The sequence below is a fragment of the Microtus ochrogaster genome, chromosome 7 (assembly GCF_000317375.1).
Source record: "Microtus ochrogaster isolate Prairie Vole_2 chromosome 7, MicOch1.0, whole genome shotgun sequence".
In the NCBI taxonomy this organism is placed as follows: Eukaryota; Metazoa; Chordata; class Mammalia; order Rodentia; family Cricetidae; genus Microtus; species Microtus ochrogaster.
Genome location: NC_022014.1, coordinates 54,695,135 through 54,723,041, shown reverse-complemented (window position 1 = coordinate 54,723,041; position 27,907 = coordinate 54,695,135). Strand labels below are relative to the sequence as shown.

The following is a 27,907-nucleotide window of genomic DNA, read 5'->3' as shown; positions in this document are numbered from 1 at the left end:
AGGAGGACTTTAGCAAATACTTGTTACGGGAGCCGTTTTGGGAATGCAGCCTGAGCCTGTCTCTCCTGGGGAACTGCTGCCTTCCTGCTCTGTCGGGGCCCAGCACACTGTGGGCCTAGAAGGGCTTGTTTTCACTATTGTAGAAGTGATTTCTTAAAGCTCGCATGGACTACTGTTTAAACCGTCAAGATCCACTTCTGCCATGTAGGCTCTGTCGCTTCTGTAGGTTTACAACAGCAAATACTGGGATCTACATTGTACTGAGCCTGTTCATGGTAGACAGCCCAGGTTTCTGCACTCCTAGGGCTTCGAATGCAGAGATAAGTTCCGTAGTGGGCCAGCACAGTCATGTATGGGCCCTCTCCCTAGCCACCTGTGATGCTGAGAAGGGCTTTCAGGAATCATCGACAGCTGTGGTGGAATAGGAGGGTGGAGATGGTAGTGAAGCACAGATCTCGGCCCTTTCACAGCTCGCGGGACAGCAGGGAGTGCACACAGCCAGCCCTGCTTCTCAGAGAGATAAAGAAGAGATTGGTGCCTTTTGACAAAAATCAAGAAGACATCACAAAGACATAGAGCATAAACTGGGTGTTGGAAGATGGGATGAGGCGGAAGGAAGCAGCATATGGGAAACTGAGCACTAGATTGGAGTCCCCATGATTTGCAGGGGGTTGGGATGAGCCAAACTGTATGTAGAGCAGAAATGGTGAGGTTGGAGACAAAGCAGCCTTCATTCCTTGACGAGGAACTGGTGGGGGTTTGGGGGGAAGTGGGCAGGGGGTGTTATGTTGAGGTTTTTCACCATGGAGCTCTGTCCAAACCACACAGATCCAGTTCCGCGCTTTCATCTGAAACAAAGACAAGTGACTGGGAAAGAGATGCAGGAACCTAGCAAGACGGAAAGTGATGCTCATGCTCTAGTTTGAGGCTTTAATCCTATGTTTATTGTCTATTTCCCAAGGAGGAGGCCAAGTGAAGCCGGCAGAGATGCGTCAGCTGTTGATGCTGTGCATCCCTGGCTAGGCTCATCAGAGCTAGGCTCCCTTGTATTATCAAGGATGCTTCGCAGGCCAACCTCAGGAAGCAGAGGCAGGTAAATCTCTGAGTTCAAGGCCAGCTTGGCCTACCTAATGAGTTCCAGGGTAGCCAGAGCTATATAATGGGAAGCTCACAGACAGAGCGACTGAAACTGCATGGACGCTGTACTACCCTTAGCAACAGTGGCATTGAGCAGGTTAGAGCTACCTCCATCATACAGGGCTAACAAGTGATGTGGTGCCCAGAAGATGGAGCATTAATAGCAGGTCAGACCTTTTCTACAGGGTAACAAACAACCCAGATGTTTCTTGGAGTTCCAGTGGTACCAAAGCACAGAAGTCAACTACTTAATTTAAGCTGGGGTAGTTCTGTAATGTGTACCGTTACTGTTTCTCTATGCTTTTGTGGTTTTTTTAGCTTTTTCTTGGTGTAATACTCAGAAGCCCCAAAATAATGACTCGTATATTTTTATTCCTCTTTAGCTAAATTCACTTTTCTTCCCTATAACATCAAGCATAATTCTTTAAGCATGTATTTACTTTCTATTTAAAAGTATATCTATGACTTATGCCTGATACCAGGAACAAAACAGCTTAATTTACGGAGACAAATTCAGACCTTGTAGCTACTCCAAAAGTATAGCTGTATAGTTTGAAAGAGTAATTTATACAGTGCCATTGTCCAGGGAGCAAAAGAAATACGGATTTCTGTTTGTTTGCTTGCTTCTTTTAAAATCCCATTAATTTTCAGCGTATTTTTTTTTGTTTTATTGTTATTTGGGGAATGATATCCAGGACTTTGTACATATTAGTCGGTTTTCCGTTACTATGAGGCATTTCAAGTTCTTTGCCCCTAAATTCTTTAACAGACTTTATAAAAGGTATCCAGCCTATCTTCCAGTTCTTCAGAGAGCTATTGAGCGTTGGTATGGAGAACCAGCATGTACTACTCCTATCTTAAAACTTTTAGCAGAACTGATGCAAAACAGGTAAGCAGCTGTGCACAGTCTAGGTATTGTCACAGGTTAGCAAGAAAACAATAGACATGAGCTTTGGAAGGAAGAAAGTTCTGGTATACTGTAGGGGTGTGGGGCTGAGAAAGACCACAGCCACTGTTATTTAAAATATGCAAACTCACAACGTGGAAAAAGAAGAGCAGTTATTTTAACTATTTCTTTGCTTAGATAACAATTCTTTAGAATTTTAAATAAGAAAATGTGATCTCTGAGTTGAGAGGGTTCACTTTATGAATAAGGAAACTGAGTCTCAGAGCAGTTCACATGCAGGTGTTGTTTGCCCAGGAGCTGGGAAGGTGTCTCTGCTGACTCTGAGCATCCTTCTGTGTTAGGTGCACGTGTTTGCAGCCACACCATCCTCAGCCCTTACGTCTGCTTAAAATCACTGACAGATTCGGCAAAGGGGTGGAGCAGTACAGCAACCTACTTGTGTTTGCCTCTTTAAAACGTGTCATTGTGGATGTGGCCTAGCACCAGTTGCCTGTCACTTAGCCATCCTGTTGCATCATTGCCTCTGTGCAGACAGCCAGGCAGGGAAGGAACATGGATTGCAGCTCAGCTTTACTCTGTTGCTGAGTTGTTCACAGCAATAATTAGGTTTTTTTTTCCTCTTACATGAGAGATGGAAGATTTGTAAAAGAAATGTTTTTTTTTAAAGCTCTTAAGTGTTTTTTTTTGACGTTTTCTCAAGTATCTTAAATGAATACATGGGCTTTATATTTAATATTAGAAATGTGAATTATTTATAATTAAAATTGTTAATTAGACATGCAATGCCAAAATGGCATTTAGTAGAAAAAATAATGTTCTATGTTATTGAGCATTTTGTGTCTGCCATAGCAGGTAATTCATAGCACAAATGACTCAATAATTGCCATATAAAAATTTATATTTTATGAAACACTGTATAAATTTAGTATTTAGTGTGAATTACATATTTGCATTTTTCTAATCAGAGTTATTATGGTACTTAACAGTAAACTAATTTTGAAAAGCAGCAATTTCTTTAGTAAACAAGACATTAGCAATGATTGGCCTGTGGTTTGGGGGGTAGTTTTTTTGGTTTGTTGGACAATTAGTTGGTGTTTTGTCTTGTTTGTTTCTTGCAACATTGTTTAAATACATTCCATTGTATCTTGAAAGCATAGAGGCATGGCATGCCAGCCCCAAATGAGGCCAAAGAGGGGGCTAAAACGCATATCTTACATCAGAAGATTTGTCAGTCCCTTAACTCTCTTCAGTGCTCTCCACCTGTGGGGAGAACTTGAGGAATTTGTTTGTGTGTGCGGTGGAAACTATGGTTTGTAATTATGTAGTGTATTTGAAATGTGTTCCATTCGTGAAACAACTCGGTTCACATTTGTGCACTACTAGAAGACCCTGTGTCTCCTGTCATTCTGGATTTTTTTAACTTTATGACTCATACTTAGGAGATAGCAAGTATGTAATTTATGGTTTTTAAACAATTATCCATCAGCCACTTTGCGAGAAAGGAAAAGAGATAGAACTGTGATATAAAGTATCAAGATATTCTTTTGATAAATTAAAAAATGAACCCTTTGAATCAACCAATAGTGAGGAAATTATTGTATGTATGTTGTCAGTAGCCGTTCAATTGGAGTGACTCTTCTAAGGGTAATCGGTACTGGACTGCTCCTTGTAAATGCAACTGCTGTCGTGTTGATATTTGGCCTCTTTATCTTCAGGAATAGTCTGACTTTTGCTATATTTCTTAGGTCTCAGCGTTTGAATTTTGATGTATCCTCTCCTAATGGAATTCTTCTCTTCAGAGAAGCAAGCAAAATGATTTGCACTTATGGTAAATACCTTTTTCCACATTGGTCTCTGCAGTATGCCATAACCTGTTTCTGGAAGGAAAGAGGTTCATTGTTTCATTCTTTTGAACCTCCATATCTGTATGAATTTGTGAGCTGGGTAATATTGCAGGAAGCAGGACCCTTGCCTGAATAGCATCAGGCAGAGAGGTAATGACATCCTGGCCAACCTGATACATTTCTTTGGGATAAAATACAAATGTCAGTAGTAAAAAATACAGTAGACTTTTTAAAGTTATAGTATATTCAGAATTTCTCAAATTTATATCAAGGAATTTGCTGTCTTGGGAAACCACTTTGTCAGGAAATACCCTGGCAAATGGCAGTCAGTGTTTTACTACAATATTATAGGGAGTGTTGTATTTCGGTTCTGTACTCATAGAAGTAGAGTTCCCAAGTCAAGATTGTTCTAGTCAATCACATTAAAATTTTTTATAATTTATTTAGCAGTTTAAGCCTAAGAACTACCATTATCTCTAACACTTGCTAATGAAAACAACTTCGTTACTTTTCTTCTGGGAACTTTTCTGAGTTGTAAGCATTTATTTTGTTATTTAACAATTCCAGACCTGCATTTACTCCATTCTAGTAACTCTGTTTCCAGCCCCTCCCTACTCCCCTGACAGCCCCTTCCTTTTACTTCTCTTACCCATGTTTGTTAGTCTTTATTTTGTTTAGTGTCCTGTGGAAGCGGTGCTGGATAGGGAACTAAGCTTCAGAGCTTGTGGGCATTGTACCTTCCAGTGGGATACAATTAAATGCTGCTCTGTCCCCCAGAATCAGCGCAGTAAGTGGAGGCTTCGTGAGCCCCTTCCGTACCCATAGCTGACTGTTCAGAGGGTCTCACTTTCGTGGACCCAGCACCAGTACAGATAGCTGTAGTGAGTTCATGATTTTGCCATGATCGTGTCATACTTCAGAGATGGCAGTTTACAGCCCTTCTCCCTACCTTCCAGCTCTCTGGTTCTTTCTTCATCCTCTTCCACAGTGTTCCCTAAGCCTTAAGGGCACGGTGGTGCAAATGTCTTATTTTCTGTGGAGCCTTCAACTACCTTGTATTTTCAGCATCTTTTGAAGTCAATGGATCTTTGCAGTCACTTTAATCACTGTAGCAAGAGGCTGCTCTGATTGGTCAGTAGCTGCTGTCTGCAGGTGTAAACATGGTGTCTAGAAAGATGACCTGGTACTGTATTGGTTCAGCAAAGCAGCAGTATCAGGTTTCATCATGGGGCGTGAGACCTGTTCAGTCATGGATTTGGTGCTGAGTGTACTACACATGGATTCCCTCCTGTAGAGTAGACCACAAACCTTTTTTTTTTTTATGTATTCAACATTCTTAGCCATGAGGGAAATGCAAATAAAATTACATTAAAATTCTGTCTCAGTCCAGTCAAAAGGGTCATCATCAAATATGCAAATACAACAAATGCTGTATTAGGTCATTACCATGCATTCCTCAAGTCCTCAGCATAGGTATGATCATGGGAATGTTGGAGTTTGTAATAAAGAATTAAGTCAGATACTATCTTGAAAGGCCTTAGACCAGTTAGCCAGTATAATTACTGTGGCAATTTGAATAGGTATGGTCCTCAAAGACTCTGGTACTATTTGGAGAATGTGACCTTATTCGAGGAAGTGTGTTATTGTAGGGGCAAGCTTTGAGTGAGGTCTTATATGCTCAAGCAGTGCCCAGTGTGGCAGTCTCTTCTGTGTTACCTGTGGATCAAGATGTAGAACTCTCCTCTCCAGCACCATGTCTGCCAGCACCATGTTTCCTGCTGTGATGATAATGGACTGAATCTCTGAAACTGTAAGCCAACCCCAGTTAAATATTGTCCGTTATAAGAGTTGCTGTGGTCATGGTGTCTCTTCATAGAAATAGAAACCCTAACAAAGACAATTACTGTAATTACCATAACTAGCCACTATGATTACTATAACAAGAACTGAAATTGAATCTGTTGGCATTAAGAAGCTTGCCAGGTACTATGTAACTGTCAGCTGGTTGGATTAGAATTTCACTGGAAGTCGGTGTGACTGTAGATCGTAATTTTTCCATATCCCTTCCTGCTTCCTGAGAAGATTTAGGAGGCTTATGAAAGCACTATTTGTTTTAGTGGTTTGCATTCTAAAACTTGAAGGAAACCAAAGGTACAAGTGGGAAAATATCCTCCAACTGTGTTACCAGTGACTTTAATACACACACTTCGCATAAAATAATATAAGATCATCTCTCATCCTCGGTGGAATCCCATGCTGGCTTCCAGCCTTCTGGGATCTGGAATATTTTCTTGCCATGTTTTTCCTCTGGAGAGTCTGGCATGTTTGTTTGAGGAAGATCATGTGGTTGTAGTCTAGGAGTCCAGAAGACAAAAGAGTAACAGCAAGACTGAGCTGAGCGTGAAATACGTATTTCTTTGGGTTATCCAAGGTGAACGACAAGGAAACCTAAAGGGCCCTTCTGTCCCCATCCTCACTGAGTTTCCTTGTAGCTCACCTCTCCTGGATAATGTTTGGGTATTCGGGTGGGGTGGTACTAGAGAGGACTCATTGCTTAATACACCTGATATATTACACATTTTGTGGACCATCTCTTCTTCACTGCTCTATGAGACTGGCAGAAAAATAATATTTTTGATATGCTGTTTTATTTATCTACATTCTGTCATGATATACTTTGATGTAAGTTTTTAATTTTGCTTCAGCTTTCAGCTGCTCTTGCCGTTACAGCTCAGGGTCAGCACTGAGGTTAGCCACAGTAGCACAAAACAATTTCCTGTTTGTACAGCCCAGGTAACATTTGGGTGAGGATTAAATTTTACCACATTTTCTACTAGCCCTAGCCTATTATTTCTAATGAGTTTTAAATTGCTTCAAGAACATGTATTTCAAAACTTAGTGCAATGATCCTTCAGCCTGAGCAACTTAATAAAAGAAATTTCTTTCTCTAAATTTTTGGTTAAAATGTTGCATGCAGTGTAATAAATGTTATTACTCTGGAAACCTAGTTCTCACTTTTAAGAAGTGGGTGTTTTTATGCTCAGTTTCCATTTGTTTAATCTTTTCTTCCCGTTGCCTCTGGGTACTGGTATCTTTAGTGACATCTGTTGGTTGAAGAGTGCTTGTCTTCTTGAGGCTGGCCAACATGGGATTGCTTGTGTTTTTTCCTTTGGTAGCTGATTTCCAGAACCTTAGCTTGTAAAAAATTAAACTTTAAAAATAGCTAGAACAAACTATGATTATTCTCTCCATTGAAAAATGTACATCTTGAGCTGAGAGATGACTCAGCAGAGGACCTGGGCTTAATTCCCAGCACTCACATGGCCGCTCAAAATTGTTTGTAACTCCAATCCCAGGCAATCAAGTGCCCTCTTCTGGCCCCCACTGGCACTAGACACACGTGTAGTGCATAAACATACATGTAGGCAAAACACTCATACACATGGATAGATGAATGAATGAGCAGACTGATGGACAAACAGACAGATAACATCTCAAAAAATTCTTTTAAGAATTTTTATATTTGAAGCAACATATGCTTCTTTAACACTCATAAATTGACTTTATAAAGTTTAATACAAACCATTGCTACTCCTCAGGACCAAGCTAATAAGCCAGTGGTTTACTCAATGGGATTTACAGAGTCTTCAAAGTCTGTTATAAAAGCTCTTCAAGGTGTGGGGGGGGGGGCAGAAGAGGGGATCTAGCTGAGGCAGAACTTAGATTCCCAGCACCTACATCGAGTAGTTCACAACTACCTGTAACCCCAATTGAGGGAATCTAACACCCTCTTCTGGCCTCCATAGGCATGGGGCACCCATGTGTAATATACACACAGAGACATACGTATATTTTTGTCCACAAATATGTGGGCAGCACAAATTGGACTTGATGGATGAAAATAAAAGGACATAAAGTTGAGTCTGGTGATGCAGGAAGGTCTTTATCTATCTGTTACTTTCATTGGTTAATAAAGAAACTGCCTTGGCCCTTTTGATAGGACAAAAAATTAGGTAGGCGGAGTAGACAGAACAGAATGCTAGGAAGAAGGAAGTGAACCAGACGCCATAGCTCTCCTCTCCAGGACAGACACAATGAAGCCCCTACCCAAGATGAACATAGGTTAGAATCTTCCTGGTAATCCACCACCTTGTGGTGCTACACACATTAATAAAAATGGGTTAATCAAGATTTGAGAGTTAGCCAAGAAGAGGCTAGATATAATGGACTAGGCAGTGTTTATATGAATACAGTTTTTGTGTTGTTATTTTGGGGCATAAGCTAGCCAGGTGGCCAGGAGCCGAGTGGCAAGAATGCAGCCCGCTGCTCCTTCTACAACCTGGAACAAGCCTAAGGAGGAGATGAATGTGATCAAAACACATTGTATGAAATTTTGAGAAAACTAATAAAAATTTTTAAAGAACAAACTTTTACTTAAAAAAAGAAATAGATATGTAACAGGGAAACTGTCGATCTCAAAATTACTAGAGTCTTAAGTGAAAGTAACTTATCTATTTCTGTTGCTTATGGATGTGTATGCAAATATACCATCCTGTCTGTCTATGGAGTCAAAGAACAACTTTCAGGACTCATTTCTCTTCCAGCAGGAATTAAACTCAGGTCATCAGGCAGCAGACATCTCCTAAATCATCTCACCAGCCCCAACTTTATCCTTTTAAAAGAAACTTGATTGGGTATGTTTAAGGAATGTAACATGATGTTATGTGATGGCTACAGACAATATGAAATGTTTCTATATAGAAGAAGCAAATCAACATGTTAACCCTATTATTTCCTATGTGCTTACATGGCAAGAGTAGCTAAGACCTACTCATTTTGCATGAAACACAAATACATTGTTGCTGTTGTTATTCCACCTGCAAGCTGGGTCATGCAGGATTATTCTTTCTATGTTTGGCTTGTTTCAATTAACATAATACATTACCCTCCAGATTCTCCAGCCTATGACAGAAGGCATGATCTTGGGCTCTTTAGGACTGAATGATGAAGTGTGTGTGTCTTTGTGTGTGCTGCTCCTCTCTCCATCTGTCCATCAACAGTTTCATTGTACATACTCTGGCTATTGAGTGTGCCCATGCCTGGTAGATGTTATTGGCATATGGTAGGTCTGTATTTGATTTCAGCAAAACCTCATCCTGATTTTCTTGATGGCTGTGCCAACACTGTACAAGGGTTCTATATCTTCTCCATCTTTGCCAGCAATTGTAATCTCTTGACATTTTGGTGAAGCACCATCCTAGAAGGTATGAGACAGTTTCTGACAGTGGATTTGAATTTCCTTTCTCTTGTGTTGATGATGCTGAATATCTTTTCATGACGCTTTTGGCTGTTTTCTATCAGAGTCATTTTCCATGGTGGAGTTCCATGAGTTCTTTGGGTATCTTGACTATTGACACCTTGTCAGGCACAGGCTTGCAGGTGTTTCTCACTATGGAAGCCACCTTTTCACTCTCTTAACTGTGCAAAAACTTTTTAGGTTAATATAGTCCCATTTGTTTTTGCTTTTATGGCCTAAGCTTTTGGAGTGACACCCAAAAATTCTGTGAGAAATCCAGTGTCCATATTGTCCACTAGGAATAGCAGTTTCATCTCTGAATTTAGGTCTTTTATCCCTTTTGACTTGGTTTTTGTATAAGCTGTGAGTACAGGGTGTATGAGTGTGGGTGGGTGTGCGCATGCACGTCCACGCACGCGCACACCCACACACATGTCTGTTTTTGTCTCTGTCTCTCTTCTTCCCTCTACTCCCTTACTCCCCCCCCCACCGTGTTGTTTTTGCCTGTAGTAAGCCAGTTGTTGGAGACTGTCCTTTCTCCATTGTGTGCTCTTGTAACTAAGGTTTCTCTCCGTCCCACCAGTTCCCAAATATCCACTCTGAGTCATAATATTAATTACAAACTGTTTGACCTGTTAGCTCAGGCTTATTATTAACTAGCTTTTACAACTTAATCCATTTCTTTTATCCTATAGTTTACTATGAGACTCGTGGTTTGTTACCTCACATCGTGTTTCCACGGCAGTTGCTGGTGTCTCTTTGATTCCTTCTTTCTCCCTGTCTCTCTGCTTAGATTTCCCGTCTAGCTGTATTCTTCCTGGCTGTTAGCCAAGTCAGCTTCTTTATTAACCAGTGGTAATAAAACATTCACAGCATACAGAAAGACATCCCACGTCATGCTCTTGTTAACCTTGTTAAAAATTAGTTGGCCATATGTTCAGCTTTGTATCTGGACCCTCTGTTCTCCTCTTCCTTCCTGTGTCTGTATTTAATGTAGAATGTCATACTATTTTGATTTCTATAGCTTTGTAGTATAATTTTAAATGAGAAGGAAGGATATCACTGACTTTTTTTTTCTTTTCTTCTCCTTTTTAGTTTTTTGAGACAGGGTTTCTCTGTGTAACAGCTCTGGCTATCCTGAAACTCACTTTGTAGACCTTGAACTCACAAAGATCCAGACTCGCCTCTGCCTCCCTGAGTGCTGGAATTAAAGTTGTGTACCACCACTGCCACCACCCCTGGCTGAGATCACTGACCATTTTTTAAATTATTTATTTTTATTTTATGTCCATTGGTGTTTTGGCTGTCATGTATGCCTGTGTGAGGGTGTCAGATCTCCTGGAATAGGAGTTACAGACAGTTGTGAACTGCCATGCTAGGAATTGAACCTGGTTCCTCTGGAAGAGCAGCCAGTGCTGTTAACTGCTGAGTCATCTCTCCAGCCCCCTCACTGGCCATTTTTGTGTGTAAGAATTCATAATCTTCTGTGGTTTCTTATGAACTTTAAGAGTACTTCTATTTCTGTGAATATCATTAGAATTTCGATAAGTATGTTACTTTGGGTAATATGAACCTTTTTTCATTATTTCAATTCTTATAGTCCTTGAATACAGGTTATCTTTTATTTTATTTGTGTTTTTAATTTCTTTCCTAAATGTTGTATGGTTCAGTGTGCTGATCTTTTAACTTTAAGGATATGCTTTCCTTAAGGAAAGTACTGAGTGTTTGCTTGCTAGCTTGTTTTAATGTGTGGAGTATTTGTGCGGTGCAGTGTACAGATGAAAACCCAGTGTACAAAGCTTGTGACAGATGGAGGTCAACTTTGGGTGTCAAACTCAGTCACATTGAACCTTCATTTTTAAGACAGGATCTCTCACTGAATATGGAGCTCATCAATTCAGTGTGGCTGGCTGGCCAGTGAGTTTCAGGGATCTGCCTATCAGCCCTTACTCACCCTCAGCTATGAGGTTACAAACACCATACCATACCTGACATTTGATTTCATTGTGAGGTACCCAGATCCAGGTCCTCACACCCACTGCTTATGTGGTGGGCTGTCCTGAGTGAGGCATTTCCCTAGGTCTCTGAGTGATTATCAGTGGAAGCAGTATGATTATATTTATACTTTTATAAAACAACCTTGATAATGAGTTTAGTGATGAATTGTCTGATACAAAGCTAAAAATGAAAGGGACAGAATTAGTCATTTAAATTAAGACTCACTGTTGGGGACAGTGTATGTACATTCTCCCTTTTCCATCTTAACGCAATTCTCTCCTGTGACATAATAGCATGATTTTACATTATTTTTTTCACACCCATAAAAGCAGCAGTTCTTGGGTTTTCAGAACCGGATTTGCTGTATATACCAAGTATTCTAAGAGCAAAATGTGGCCATCCACATCTTTAAACAACAGGGGTTTTTTTTGTTAATATTCAGCCCGGAACAAAATTGTCACACTCCATAATTTAGATGTTGACAGATGAGATCATCCGGAAGTGTTTGTGGCTAACTAAGCAACTAGATGATCCAAAGGTGTACATTCAGCACTGGAAATTACAAGTCAGTCAGTGCATTTAGTTAGAATTGTATTCATTTATATTAAAAACATGTAGTGATGACAAAGTACACCCCTCCAGCAGATATGTCTAGCCCACAGCCCAGAACAGCTCGCAGTGTACCCCAAGACAAGAGCATACACTCACTTCAGATATCATGAGAGGTTTTTTTCCCTGTTCTTTTTTAACCCAATTGTACAGTTCTTGAGCATAAACTTTAACAGCATCATGTTGCAATGTCAAAAGGCTCGACATTGCTTGTAAGCTTTAAGTGTCAGTCTATAAGAACTATTTATGTATAATATACTATGTAAAAGTAAAATTCAGACTTTTTGCTGCGAATATTATGAAATTTCTACATGTATTGTGCCAATTAGAAGAAAATACAGACAAAAATAATTTTGCCTTAATGTTTTTAAAATTATATTTCCACCTGTGTGCTTGTAAAATAATTGGCTTTGTTTTGTTTTGTTTTTCATTTACTTAGTTTTGTTATAGTGGGAACAACAAGTAGCTACCATGTTACCTTGACATGCTTCTAGAAGTCAAGGATAACCTGTACAATTGATCCTCTCCTTCCACTATGTGGGTTCAGGGGATCAAACTCAAATCATTAGAGTTTGGGACAAGTGCCCCAATCTACTGAGCCTTGTCAGCAGGCCAACAATTTTTTTTTTGTTCAAAAAGAAAATAAGCTTCTATTCTAGGCACACGTGGTAACACACACCTTTAATTCCAACACTTGGGAGGCAGAACTAGCAGGTCTTTGAGTTCGAGGCCAGTTTGGTCTACAGAGTAGGTTCCAAAACAGCCAAAGCTACACAGAGAAATCCTGTCCCCCGCCATCCCCCCAAAAAAGATAGATAGATAGATAGATAGATAGATAGATAGATAGATAGATAGATAGATAGAATATATTTCATTTCTAAATTTGTTATTAAATTATTGGATCATAGTTTACCAAAAATTATAAAATCAAATTATGCCACCAGTGTGTGTGCCAGTGATGTCCAGTTAGAGAGTATTATATGCAGCTGTGTTCTCCTCTTCTGCCCTATCTTTTTCTATCAATCACATTTTTCCTTATCATCTGCTTTTCCATATTTTTCAGAAAAATTGGAATATCTTTGGTTTTTTATGAAGTAGCATACTCGGGGTCCCAGAGTTAAGCCCAATGTTTGTGTACTCACTAGGCATACAGAAAATATGAGTTTGATTCCTAGCACAACAAAATAAATAAATTAATTTCATTAAAATAACGTTCATCAAAGAGGGAGATCCAGCAATGTATTCCTAAAAAGTCTCCACTCGGGTGATGAGTCTGATCAGAGCACTTTTTTTTTTTTTAGATTTTCAAGAAAGGGTTTCTTCGTAGCTTTTTGATTCCTGTCCTGGAACTAGCTCTTGTAGACCAGGCTGGCCTCGAACTTACAGAGATCCGCCTGCCTCTGCCTCCCGAGTGCTGGGATTAAAGGTGTGCGCCACCACTGCCCAGCCAGAGCACCTTTTATACCTATGTAAAATGCCCCAAAACAGTTCATACCATTAATGTGCATTAATAAAGATAATGCTCCATTATGGCATCACTGAAACAGCTGTTCTTTTTATTTTTTTCTTTAATTTACTCATTATGTATATGGTGTTCTGAGTGCATGCTTGCCTACATGTCAGAAGAGGGCACCAGAGCTCATTACAGATGGTTGTGAGCCACCATGAGGTTGCTGGGAATTGAACTCAGGACATCTGAAAGAGCAGCCACTGAGCCATCTCTCCATCCCCAAAATCAATCAATCAATCAATCTCTCTTTTACTTTTTTTCCCCCCCTTTGGTTTTTCTTTTTTTTGTTTGTTTGTTTTTTTGTTTTTCGAGACAGGGTTTCTCTGTGGCTTTGGAGCCTGTCCTGGAACTAGCTTCCCCTTTGGTTTTTTGAGACAAGATTTCTCTGTGAAACTGTCCTGGAACTCACTCTATAGACAAGGCTGGCCTCAAACTCACAGAGATCCGCCTGCCTCTGCCTCCCAAGTGCTGGGATTAAAGGCGTGCACCACTACCACCCACAAAACAGCCGCTCTTAACAGTTTAGTGTATGTCTGTCTTCAGCTTCTGTGTACACATGTGCATGCTTTGTAACTGGCACGATATGCTGCCCTTACTTGTCCCTTACTTATGTCTGTTGCTTCATGTTAATATGCAGAGAAAAACCAGTTCATTTTTTTTTTTAATCTGCAAAGTTTTCGTTTTGCACAGAGTTTTCCATCCAGGAGTTTGAGACAGTCACCTCTGTGAGCTTTATTCATTCATGGCTGTGTATTAAGAACAGCAGGTGCTGGTCTAAGCTTCCTGGGCAAACTGAAAAGTCCTGTGAGGTCTGGAAAGGAAAGCTGATGAGGACAAGGCACCAGGGAAGGGAACCTTGGCACCCTCGCTCATCACTTGTGGTACTGTCACTTCCCCAGCTCTTGACCAAACTAAGGAATTGCCTATTTGGAGCAGGCCTTACAGTCAGGAAGTAGTTAGAGTCATGTTATGACATCAGTGAGCTCTTGACCAGCATGTTAGTATTCAGTGCTGGGGAAGATCACCGAGGTCTTTTCTCCCCCAGCAGCCTCTATAGTGCCATCTTTGAAAGTTAGCCAGCAGGCCGGAAATTTCCCAGTCAGTTCCAAGTTGGTTTCCTTGTTCTGCAACCAGCAGGTATGATATCTTCAGGAGTAGGGTCTTACCACCCAACTCTGGTGATCAAACAAGAGTAATGTTAGAGTAGCCTATAACTATGAGTTTTGAATGATGGTGGTATGCCATCAGATGTGGGCTCGTCAGAAGGTACAATTGTATTCCTCTAGTGGGGAATCTTAAAACTGAGAGAAGAGATGCCCATGTGGGGGGACATGGAATGTATGACAAACTTTGTATCTTTCTGTTGACCTCTGTGGAATCCTAGAACTGCTCTTTAAAAAATAATTTATCTTTGGGCCGGGTGGTAGTGGCACACACCTTTAAGCCCAGCACTCAGGAGGCAGAGGCAGGCGGATCTCTGTAAGTTCGAGACCAGCCTGGTCTACAAGAGCTAGTTCCAGAACAGGCTCCAAAGCTACAGAGAAATCCTGTCTCGAAAAACTTTATTTATATATATATAAATATATATATATATATTTGTGTGTGTGTGTATTTGTTACATTACTAGAGTGCAAGAAGTAGGCCAAGCTAGAAAGATGATATTAACTGGGATTTCTGTAAAGAAGAGCTAATCAGGAGGGTGCCTTAGGGAAGCGTGTTCCAGAATGAAGGAAGTAGACTCAGGGTCCTGAGGCAGGAATGTATCAGACATGTCTGAGGAGCTGCAGAGGAGGTCAGTACCAGAGCAGAGCAGAATGCACCAGCAGTAGAGTGGTGAGAGATGAGTCCTGAAAAGGCCTGAAGAATAGGTCAGATTTTGTTGTTGTTGTTGTTGTTTGGTGTTTGATTTGGTTTAGGTTTTTTGTTTTTTATTTTTGAGATAGGATCTTACTTTGTATCTCTAGAACTTGCTGTGTAGAGAAAACTGACCCCAAACTCAAAGTGCTGGCATTAAAGGCATACACCACTATGCTCAGCCCTGTATAGCATTTTGAACAGAGGAATGACAGTCCACTGGCTGCCTTATTATGATAGAAAATAGAACTGCACACAGGAGGTGAGAGAAGGCTGTTGTGGCAATGCAAGCACTGAGGTGATAGTAGTGAGAAATGGTGGAGCTTAGTTAGATTCTGAAGCTAGGGCGAATCAAGTGTGTCAGTTAGGTGGAGGAACAGTGTATGGAAAGAACATAGACAAGGGAATGTAGCAAATCAGCAAGAACAAGGGCGCTGCTGCTAACTGAGATGGAGAAGCTAAAGCAGGAGGGCCAGCTCAATAGCTCCACATTGACTGAGTTTGAAATGTTGGTGTCATCCAAGTACAGATGCTGAATGTAAATATGGCGTGTGAATCTGGAGTCTGGAAGGTGTTCCAGACTAGAGAAATGAGTGTGGGTGAGGTGTTTAAAGGTGCAGAACTCAGTAAGGTCGCTGGTGGAGGCAGGAGAAGGGAGTGTAATAAATATAGGAAACTTGGGGATGTACCCTAGTGTGTGAGGAAAGGCGAAGAGGAAGGATCTTAACAGAAGAGCGCTTGCAGCCAGCACTGACTAAGGGAAGTCGGACTGGTGGGAGGTCAGCGCCAGTGTCCAGAGCTCATCAGTGAGATGAGAAGAGATGAAGACACTACCATTATTTTGTACGGAGTTTGGTTGCAAAAGGAGCAAATTCTAGTTTGTGTTCCTTTTCTTTTGAAATGAAATAAATCTTAGCATGTTTTATATGATGGTAATGATCTAATAGCAAAAAAGAAATGACCTCACAGGAGGGAAAGAAGCACAGAAGAGCTAGGATTGATTGAATTAGCCAGGGACTGAGTTGCTAAGGAGTGTGCAGTGGGAGTTCAGATGCCTGCAGAAGGGCAACAGTGAAAGCTTAGAATTCAGGATATCTTCCCAGATCGTATATTTTTACTAGACATTAGCAGTCCTCTAAAAATCACTGTAGTGATTTTAAGGTCCTAACAATTTGCTTAATTTTCCATATCCTTAACAATGCTGCATTCCCCTCTTGTAATTTGGAAGGGAAAGATTGTATTCCCTTTCCAGTCTTCACATGTTAATCCCTCTGCAGCCCTCTTCTGTCTGGGGATGCTGGCTGCTCTGCAGAGGCGAGAGTGGGTCCTGTGATCTGAACACCGGAAATGAACATCCTGAAGTTCTCTTCCCACAACTTCTGCTCCACCGTCTTGATTGCACTCTCTCTTCATGTTGTTCATCCAAGCCACTAAGAAAGACTTCAACTTGTAGAGCTATCTGCTAAATATTAAATTTGCTTTAAAGATGAAAGGAGAAAAAGAAAAGATGAATTAATGTACTGGGTTGTTTTCTAAGGCAGGAAGCAAAGATGTGCATACTGGTAAATGGTATTAGTGTGATATATCTTACTTACCCTTTTGTCTTCCTTAAACCCACCATGGCTCCACCCCACACTCTACTCCCAACCCTGGCACAAAGAACTAGTAGGACATGAGCAAACAGATAAGCTGTAAACCCTTTCAGCTGATTGTGTAGTGAGGAGCCAGAGAACAGGCAAATGATACAGTATTGGCTTTACCCTGAATTATGTAAATGAAGGGGTTAGTGGGAAGTAACATTTTCTATATTGTGCATATCTAGCTTCGTCTTTTCTTTTCCAGACCGAAGCTCCTCTGGGCTCTTGGACAGAGAACAAGTGAACTGTATGATATCATACTTTACATATATTGGACTATCCCACTTGTTGTTGGTGTAAGCATGTTGCATATGCTGTCTCCTTTACATAAGAGCCTTGGAAGTTATAAGTATTATTATCTTCATTTTATTGATAAGGAAACAGTGACTTACAGCGGTTAATAATGTGCCCAAATAACCAGATAGTAAGCTTTTAGGTGAGCTAGCCTTCAGTTTGTGGCATGCTCTTCTCCTGAGGCCCTATAGAACCTTGACATCAGCCATATCCAGGTGCTATGTTAGGACAGGGGCTTTGCCCCTACTGCTAAGTATGACAGATGTCATCAATGAGACAGTGTAGTTAGGGGTTTTTGCTTTGTTTCTAGGCTTGGAAAGTCCTTCTATAAAGATAAGTCTCCTTCCTTTGGTGCTACTGCAGTAGTGGCAAAGAATCAGCTGTTACTGGCTTCTGTGGCTGCCCACCTGACGGCCATTGCCTCCCACCACTGTAGTGCTGTGGTGTAGATCCCTCTCAAGAGGAAGTGCAGGGAACAAAGGATTAAAAGGACTGGAACTACACAGGTTTGGGGCATAACAGGCAAGGCATAAACAATATCTGCGAGACAGAATATATATACAGAGAGAGAGAGAGAATATGTATAGTAAGATGGGTCTACTTGCTAGACTTTAAGCCTTTTCAAGGCACAGTCTCCAATTTTGGAAAATATTACTGAGTAATACAACCTGGAAAGAACTAAATTCAGTGAAAAAATAATGTCTTAGCAAGCCTTCTCTTTCATAATCTCTAATAGCAACCATGGAATGCTAGGATACTTGAGTAACAAGAGGTAGTTTCCTAACCCAGACATACTAATCATGCTTTTGTAAAGCCATAATAGTAAATTAATGAATTAATTCAGACGTGTTGGACGCAGTCCAAAAGGCAAGTGTGCCAACATTGTAACTTTAGCCTAGCAGAAAGGATCCGGAATAACCTGGATGTTAGATAATCTAGTGCATTACGTTCAGAACTGTCCATCAAAGTACCTAGGCCGTCTGCTAAGCCTTTGCTGCAAAGTGCATGGAGATGTTAGGAAAGTGGAAGAGACCAGTTCTGCTGAGGGAAGAGGAGAGCAGGGAATGCTTCGCAAACCAACCCTGGTGGCCAAGAAGTACACATAGCTCTTCACTTCTCGTCTGATGACAGCAGTATAAAATAAGCCCTCAGGCTTCTTTCCTTTGTCTCTGCCCCTAGCAAACACAATATGTGAGCCCTTTCTTGCCTCCAGAATTACCTAGTTCTTTCCATCTTCTATCATAGTGCTCTTCTTTTTCAGAAAAGGAAGGGTGAGGACATTACCTTAATTTATATTTCTTTGAGACAAATACCCTACTATCTTAGTTAGGTTTTTATTGCTGTGAAGAGACACCATGGAAAAGTAGCTGAGAACCCTACATCTTGCCTTGTAGGCAACAGGAAGTGGAGATGAATGAAGCTTGAGTAAAGGAGACCTCCAAGCCCACCCCTGCAGTGACACACTTCCTCCAACAAGGCCATACCTAGTCCAAAAAGCCACACCTCCTAATAGTGCCTCTCCCTGTGAGCTTTCACACTTAATCTTTTCTTTGCACCTTTTGCACTTAATCCACCTAAAACATATCACATCTTCCAAGGCTATCTGGGATACTGCAATTGACCCTCCAAGCATAGCCTGTTCTATGAAGCCTTTCCTACTGTCTTCTACCTAAACAAAGTTTGTTTCTTCTGTTGCCATAGCACCGTTACTCACTGCTCTGATAGTATTTGTCACATTTTATGGAGTCAATCACAAATCTCTTCACCCAACCACAGTGAACTACAGAGCAAAAATTGTTTGTGTTCATGTGTTTTTCCCAGCACTTCACAGATAGTAGCTGTTAAATAAATACTGTTATATTGCACTTCATCTTCATGGAGATAAGGCATCTGTCTCCAAGGTGAGTTAGAATGAGCATGTGTTACTGAGTACCTTCCAAGGTAGACTTCAGCTTTCCAGACAAAGCTTTTGTTTCTCAGATGTCTCAATCATAAACAAAGCCACATGGATGTCCAACAACGTACAGAGCAATGGCAGTATTTAGTAACAGATCCAGAAGGGGAAACCTTTGCCTGTTTAGTTGTATTTCATGCTCTACTAGAACTTGGTCCTTTTTAATCTCTAAGTACACATGTGGTTACTGTGATACACCTATCAAGTGTGAGCTGGCAGGGTGCTTACCTAGGATGCTCAAAGTCCGGGATTTGATCTTCAGCACCTCATAAACTGGATATGGAGGGGCAGACCTGTGGTCCCAGGATGCAGAGGCTGAAGTGAGGAGAGTTCGAAGTTAAAGGAAAGGAACACTGCTGGGCACTAGTGGCACACGTCCTTAATCCCAGCACTTGGGAGGCAGAGGCAGAAGGATCTCTGTGAGTTCAAGGCCAGCCTGGTCTACAAGAGCTAGTTCCGGGACAGGCTCCAAAGCCACAGAGAAACCCTGTCTCAAAAAACCGGAAGGAAGGAAGGAAAGAAGGAAGGAAAGAAGGAAGGAAATGGAACACTATGATATTTTTAGAATAGAACATTTGTTTTTCCCCTTTCATCTTTAACACTTAAAATTTTCAGAACAAAAAATAATTTTATTCTAAAAGTGTATTCTAATTTAGTTTAAATTTATTTAAAATTATTAAAATTTAGAATAATTTTAGGTAGTATATCTTATACACCCATGGGTAGGTCAAGGGTAGGAAGACCACTGACTAGCCGTCTTGAAATAATGGCGTGTGTGAGCATGTTGGACCATCAAGGAAGTGTAAATATTGGGCACTGTGAAGCTGAAGCAGGATCTAAAGAGGTGAGGTGTGAGGAGAAACTGATGGTGTAGTGTGAAAAACTCTTGCCTCTGCCACGCAACTGGTGGCAGGCTTGAGGTCATTAGCGAAGGGAGGGAGGGAGGGAAGGAGGAAGGGAGGGAAAAAAGACCAAGTGGAGCCTTGCAATAGGTCTATACCATGGCTCTCACCACTTCAGAAAGCCTTGCAGTTGCTTCTTGTCTACCTCCTCGAGCTCACAGATTGCTCATAGGGCCACTTCTACCCACAGCCATATCTGTTGTTTAAAGAATTCCTGAATAGTGCTTAGCTACACACTTTCAGAACACATTTCAGGCGCAGAAATTGTTGATTATAAATGCTAAGTACTACTGAAATGTTAATAAACAAACAGTTCTTTGTCTTGTAAATGACTAGCATATGTATTAGTCAGGGTTCTAAAGGAACAAAACTGTGGGGCATGGTGGCACATACTTTGGAAGGCAGACACAGGTGGATCTCTCTGAGTTCAAGGCCAGCCAATCTCGATGACATACTAACATACCAAGTTCTAGGACAGTCATGGCTGCATAGAGAGACTCTATCTCAACAGACAGAACATGGTAGCCCACACTTTACTCCCACACACAGGGAGCAGAAGCAGGTGGATCTCTGAGTTTGAGACCAGACAGGTCTATATAGTGAGTTTCAGGACATACACCCTGTCTCAAAAAATAAATAAATATAAGGAACAGAACTGATAGAGTAATATAAATTAAATATAATATAAATTAAAGGGGATTTATTAGAGTTGTTTCCAGACTAGTCCAACAGCGACTAGTTTACAGTGGGTTTGTCGGGACTCTGTTCGGTCCACAAGACTAGATGTCTCCACTCTTCCAATCTGGATTCCCAGAGAGCTGCTAGTGTTCAGTCTGTGTTGGAGTCTTAAAGACAGAGGTTCTAATACCAGTGAAAGACTGTCCCAGTTACAGGAAAAATGAGCTTACCCACAAGGGTGATGGCAGGCAGGCAAAAAGCAAAGACTTTCTTCTTCCATGTCCCTTTATGCTGAAACTAAGAGATAGGACCCAGACTTAGGGCGGGTCTTCCACCTTAAATGATCCGATCTAGAAAATCTGTCACCGGTATGCCTGACTGCTTGGGTTTTAGTTGGTTCCAGATGTGGTCAAATTGACAACCAAAGTTAGCCATTGCAGCCTAGAATTTTGGTAGAGATTTTAAACTAATCATCTCAAGATCTTCAAAGACCTAAAGAAAAAGGTAAGAAATCACGATTATTTTGTATAATGCCAGTAATTTCTTTTTTCTCTCTTTTTTTATTTTTAAAACAATCTTATTATACATACCAATCCCAGTTCCCTCTCCCTCTCGTCCTCCCACTCCCCCCACCTTCTCTCCACCCCCCATTCACTCCTCAGAGGGTGGGAGGCCTCCCATGGAGAGTCAACAAAGTCTCTCACATCACTTGAAGCAGGACCAAGGCCCTACCCACTGCATCTAGGCTAAGCAAAGTATCCCTCCTTAGAGAATGGGCTCTAAAGAGCAAAGTGAAGATGATCAGTGTGTCTCACAACAGCTTTGGATTACATCTCCTTATCACTTTCTTTCTGCTTTTACCCCACAACAGGAAATCAGATCCTGTCTCTTGGGAGTCTCTCAAAAGATCAGATTTATCCAATGAAACTCAAGGGCATATCCATCTGCTATTCAGCTCTCAAATCTGCCTTATGTGGAAATTATGTCAGCTTTGGCGTCTTCAAGTTGTACGGGGACAACCATTTTGACAATGTACTCCAGGCCTTCGTGAAAATGCTGCTGTCAGTGTCCCACAGTGACTTGCTGGTAAGCCTGCTGTGCCCTGGGGGTCTTCATGGGAAACTGGAGTACCAGCACCCCAGCCTAGAATTGTTACAAACCTGGGAATCCAAACACCACCACATTCTGTTTCAAGATAGCTTGCTTGCTCCAGACTTAACAAACCTGGACAGCCCTAGTGCTTATCTGTGTAATTCAACACACAGGCTAGAACGTCACAGCTGTCACTTCTAACCACTTGTCATCCAAAGCACTGTAGCCTCTTCACATGAAAATAGACTTAGTAATGTCAGAAAATTGCTTTCAATGGGATAAAACCGGACTTGCTGAACATAGCGGACAATAAGGACTACAGAGAACTCAAGAACAAGGGCAATGGGTTTTTGATCCTACTGCACGTGCTGGCTTTGGGGGGGCCTGGGCAGTTTGGATGCTCAACTTACTAAACCTGGATGAAGGTGGGCGGTCCTTGGACTTCCCACAGGTCAGGGAACCCTGATGGCTCTTCAAGCTGATGAGGGAGAGGGACTTAATCGGGGGAGGGGGAGGGAAATGGGAGGCGGTGGCGGGGAGGAGGCAGAAATCCTCAATAAATAAATAAATTTAAAAAAAACAAAGAAAAAAAAGAAAAAAAAAGAAAATTGCTTTCAGCTATGTTTATTATTCACAAGAGGAAATACATGATTGGATGCAGAATTTCCCCTTCTATCCATCCTACCTTTTAACTTCTTCCTGTTTGACCTTCTTTTGTATTAAAATTTGGGTATGGCAGCCAGCGTTAAACTGCATGTTGAGCTACCTGATATATGGGCTGTTATTCCTTTTGTTTTTTATCCTGTGTTAGTCACCTCGCTGCGTTTCTAGACCACACTTTTTCCATGAGTGCATTGAAGCCCCTTTTCTGCTCATGACATTTAGCTTCTATGACGTATGTCAGTGATCTTTAAACTTTGGAACTTTGCAGAAATGTCTGGGGTGCTTGTTGGAAATGCAAATTTCTAGACTTCTGGCTCATGTCATAAACAGATTTTCTTTAAAACATTTCAGCCACTTTATACAGGAGCCGTTGTGTGCTTGGTGTATTTTCTGTAAGTACTTGTTAAAATAGCCAAATTCAGCATTGGGTTAACTGAGACTTTTCTACCTGCTCCCAGAAGCTTCATAAATGACCTGGAGAGCGTGTGGGAGAAGTGTTTCTAGATCTTACAATAGAGCAGTGCCCAGCACACTCATGCCAGCTTGTGACGCCTCCTACGGTAAAGCAAAGTGCTTCTTGAACGCGGTACCTGTGTGACAGAAATTACAAAGCAGAATCATCAGTTACCTTGTTGGGCAGCCTCACTGAGAGACTTTTCTCTCTGTTGTTCTCCACCAAGAAAACTGATTGCACTCCAGGCAAACCATCAATACTTCTCAAACCCGAATGTACATCAGACTGTATTTATGACGCCATGAAGGAAAAAGCCTGATTTCAAGGCCACACTTCAGAACTTTTTACTGAGTCTGGAGTGGGGTCAGAAAACTACATCTTGAATAAGCGTGCTTAGAGGTGTTGTAACCTCACTAGATGCTATTCTACTCTAGGTTATATTTGCCATGAGTGTTACACCTGCTTATGACATATATTGGTTTATGTTGCTTTTGAGATTTCGCAGGCATTTTCTCATACACTTGCCTCTGGTCTTTTTGTTAACTAATAATTTAGCTAAATGGGTTGGCCTTATACAAATATAGCAGACTGAGGTGCCATATCCATGTGGCTTACATTTACTCTATCTCTTTATATAGCAATATCGGAAACTGAGCCAGTCCTATTATCCCCTCCTGGAATGTCTCACCCAGGACCACATGAGCTTCGTCACCAACTTGGAGCCCCCTGTGCTCCTGTATGTTCTCACATCTCTCTCAGAGGGACTCACCACTCTTGGTAAGGATCGTGAAAAACACTGTTCTCCATGGAAAGGACTTGACTTCATTCTCCTAATGTATGTGTTTGTTCACTGAGATTTTTGTCCAATGAAGGGAAAAAGAAATGTTGTCAGCCCAACTGAAAGAGGTTTTACAGCTATTACTTGCAAATGGGAAAATGTATGTTTAGTATTTTGGTAATTTTTTTTATCAGTTTTGAGATAAAATTTAAATACCACCAAAGCCCAAAAAGTTCTAACAGATTCATACACAATGATGAATCACAACAGCGCATAAAATATTTGCATCACTACACTCCAGTATGTCCTCGTCAGACCTATTTCCCACCCTTAGCCCTGCTCCAAGGAAACTACTGTCTTTCTAGATTTTCATAGAAATGGACGCTTAAAACTAGAAATCATTTGTCTTATTTCTTTCATTTAACATAATGCCTTTAGTAGTGATCTGGTTTTTTTTAATCAGTTCATTATTCCTTCCCTTTGCCAAGTGTCACTGCATCACACGAATTACCACCTTGGTCTGTGCACAGATCTTCTCATGGAAGTTAGGATTGCTTTCATTTCTTGACTGTGTTGCACAAAGCCTCTATGAGCATTCACAAATCTGTGACGATTCTTTGTATTTCCCTCGGATAGATACCTAGAGTAGGATTTCTGGGCTGTCTGTCAGTTACTGTGCCGAGATGCTGTTTCCCGACGTGGCTATAGTGTTTTCCCCCAACAGTGTAGAAAGGTTCCAGCTGTTCCCCATCCTTACACTTGCAGTGATTCTTTTCAGGCTGAGCTGTCAGTGTCTAGGAGGTGGAATCTTTGTGGCTTTAATTTCCATATTACCAATGAATACTCTGAGGATATCACCATGCTTATGTGTTTTATCATGTGTTGTGCTTTATTCTGTTGCTGTGACAAAAATACTTGAGAGAAGTCAACATACAGAAAGATGGGTTAATATTTTGGTTCACTATTTCAGATATTTTGGTTTGTAGTCCTTTATTCTGCTCATTTTAGCCCTGAGGCAAGGCTAAAGATCATGGCAGAACACAATTGACAGAACAAAGTTTCTAACCTCATGATGAGCAATGAGCAGAGAGAGCAAGAAAGCAGGTTTGAAGTCAGATGACATGCTTGAGAGACACTCCTCAGTAGCCTACTTCCTTCAGCCATCCCTTACCCCTATTATTGTACTTCATATGAACTTATCAGTGATTAACTCATTGATGAAGTTAGCACCCTCATGATCCAGTCACCTCTTAATCCACCAGCAGCTGGGAACAGAGCCACGAAATACAAACAGAAACCTACATTTTCTTGGTAATGTGTTTGTTCATATCTTTTTTTAATATTTATTTATTTATTTATTATGTATACAATATTCTGTCTGTATGCCTAAAGGCCAGAAGAAGGCGCCAGACCTCTTTACAGATGGTTGTGAGCCACCATGTAGTTGCTGGGAATTGAACTCAGGACCTTTGGAAGAGCAGGCAATGCTCTTAACCACTGAGCCATCTCTCCAGCCCTTGTTCATATCTTTTACACTGGTTTTTTGTTTTATTTTGTTTAACTTTGGTTTATGTTGTTGGTGATTTGTAAGCTGTTATATATTCTGGATACAAGACAAGGTTTCTCTGTGTAGCCTTGACTATCCTGGAACTCGCTCTGTAGACCAGGCTGGCATTGAACTCACAGAGATCCACCTGCCTCTGCCTCCAGATGCTGGAATTAAATGCATGTGCACCCCACCACTGGGCTTGGATACAGGGTTTGTTTGTTTGTTTGTGTTTGGTGATGGCAAGCAGGGTTTCTCTGTAAAGCTCTGACTGTCCTGGAACTTTTGTAGAATTTATAGACAAGGCTGGCCTCAAACTCAGAGACCTGCCTGCCTTCTTCTCCTGAGTATTGGGATTAAAGATTTATGTCACTACCTCAGGTTTGAATACAGATTCTTAATCAGTTATGTTTTGCAGATAATTTCAGACCATGACATATCTTTGTGTCTTCCTAACAATATCATCTGAAAAGGAAAAGTTTCTATTTTGAGGAAATCCAATACTTCTTAAGCCTACAGCCATAAAGATTTCCCATTTTCTTCCTAAAGTATCAGCAGTTTGTCCCTCCTGTTTAAATCTATGATGCATTTCAATTTAACTGTTACCTATGTTCTAGAGATCAAACATAAATTCTTTTTAAAGCATAAGTATTTGGGGCTGGAGAGATGGCTCAGTGCTTAAGAGCATTGCCTGCTCTTCCAAAGGTCCTGAGTTCAATTCCCAGCAACCACATGGTGGCTCACAACCATCTGTAAAGAGGTCTGGTACCCTCTTCTGGCCTGCAGACATGCACACAGACAGAATATTGTATACTAAATAAATAAATATTTGAAATAAAAAGCATAAGTATTTGATTGTTCTAGAACCTTTCATCTTTTGCTTCCTTACCTTTTACTAACTACAACTTCTAATTTCATACTTGGTCTTAAATGCTGTGGTGTAGTTCTTTGATATTTTTCTCTTAAAAATTACTATAACATGAATTCTTTGCCTTTTCATAGACATTTTAGAATTAACCTGTCAGTTTCTTGTGTTTCCCCACCCCCACCAATGAACAAAAGACTAGGGGAATTATGCTTAGGTCTAAATTGAACCCTGCAGCTCCTTTTGGAGATGACAGGCATATTAGCTATTTTCAAGACCAATTCTGGAAAAATCCCCCCATTCTTCTTCTCACTAATGTCTTCCTTAATTAGAGCATTGGCTTTGAGTTTTGTATGTATTTTGTTTGATTTGTAACCAAATATTACAGGTTTTGTGCCTCTTAAATGGTATTCTTAAATTTCCTTTCTTTGCTACCTAATGGAAATGGTTTTTTAATATGTTGACCTTTCCAAACTTACTAATTGTGCTAATTTATCATAGATTTCTTAAATTTTTCCATGTAGATATATCAGCTAAAGCTTTAATTTGTCTTATATACTAGCTAGAACCTGTAAAACAGTACCGGGTTAGGCTGGGGTTAGGGCAAACCGTGTTGAACAGAGGTGATTGTACCAAATACTGCCTGCCGTCCCCAGGATGGAGGAAGCACTGAGACCCGCAGTCCTGTAATGTTCTGTCTAGAAATTTGAGCAGTTTCCCAATGTGACTACAGCCATACGGAAAAGTTCCAGGTGCTCCTTATCTTAATAATTAGGAGTCTGTAAAGTATAAATATTCTGATATTATTGTCATGAATAATATTGAATTGACTTTATCAAATATTTTTCTATATACTTGTGCTATTTAATTTCTCCTCAGTTTGACATAATCTAGGGTCATCTGAGAAGACACCCACAACTGAGAAAACACCTCTGTCAGATTGGCCTGTGAGCAAGCTGATGGGTGTTTCTTGATTAGTGAGTGGTATGGGAGGGCCCAGCCCATGTAGGCAGTGTGGCCCACGTAGGCAGTGTGGCCCCTGTAGGCAGTGTGGCCCATGTAGGCAGTGTGGCCCCTGTAGGCAGTCCTGGAAGGTATAAGAAAGACAGCTAAATGTGAGCTGGGGAGCAAGCCAGTGATCAGCATCCTTTCTATGGTCTCTGCTTTAGTTCCTGCCCTGACATTCTTCAGTGACTGAGTGTAGCCTGAGACTTGAAAGATAACAAACCCTTTCCTTCCGAGTTGCTTTTGGTGATGGACTTTACCAAAATAATAAAACAATACTAGTAAGATTATACAGGGTGTTTTAATGCTAATATATTACATTAATATTGATGATCATGCTCAGATGTTAAACCAACCCTGCTTTCCTGGATTCAGGGTAATGGGATTTTGATACAGATTTTTACGTTTTTATTTGTATCAGATATTGGCGTATTCTTCTAAATTAATATATACTCCTATACTTCTTACATACTGTTCTGTTTTCATAATCCTGACATGTGTTAGTCTTTGTTTTGTGCAAAAGTATTCCTTCCTCTGCTGTCTCAGGTTTGCACAGACTTGAACAGGGTTTGTTTAGTGTTGACTAGAAATCTCTAATTCAGCTCTCTCACTTAGATTTTTCTTTGGGAAGTTTTCAATCACAAACTAAATTTCTTCTGTGGCTGTTCCAGTTATCTAATATCATCAGAGTATTTAGTTGCTCTTGTCTTTAGAATTTGCCCTTTTTATCTAAAGTTCCTCTTATATCATTGTCATAAGATTGTTCATAGTAAAGCCGGGCGGTTGTGGTGCACGCCTTTAATCCCAGCACTCGGGAGGCAGAGGCAGGCAGATCTCTGTGAGTTCGAGACCAGCCTGGTCTACAGAGCTAGTTCCAGGACAGG

General features: G+C 40.8%; 1 protein-coding gene across 2 annotated transcripts in view; it reads left to right on the top strand.

Annotated features, from left to right (window-relative positions):
• Positions 1-27,907, top strand: part of Ranbp17 (RAN binding protein 17) — a 352,625-nt gene that overhangs the window by 279,623 nt on the left and 45,095 nt on the right. For both annotated transcript variants that reach the window (XM_026780758.1, XM_026780757.1), the window contains 4 exons: positions 1,919-2,026; positions 3,790-3,872; positions 21,492-21,706; positions 23,468-23,606. In XM_026780758.1, coding sequence (XP_026636559.1) covers positions 1,919-2,026; positions 3,790-3,872; positions 21,492-21,706; positions 23,468-23,606 — 545 coding nt within the window. The remainder of the gene's footprint in view (positions 1-1,918; positions 2,027-3,789; positions 3,873-21,491; positions 21,707-23,467; positions 23,607-27,907) is intronic.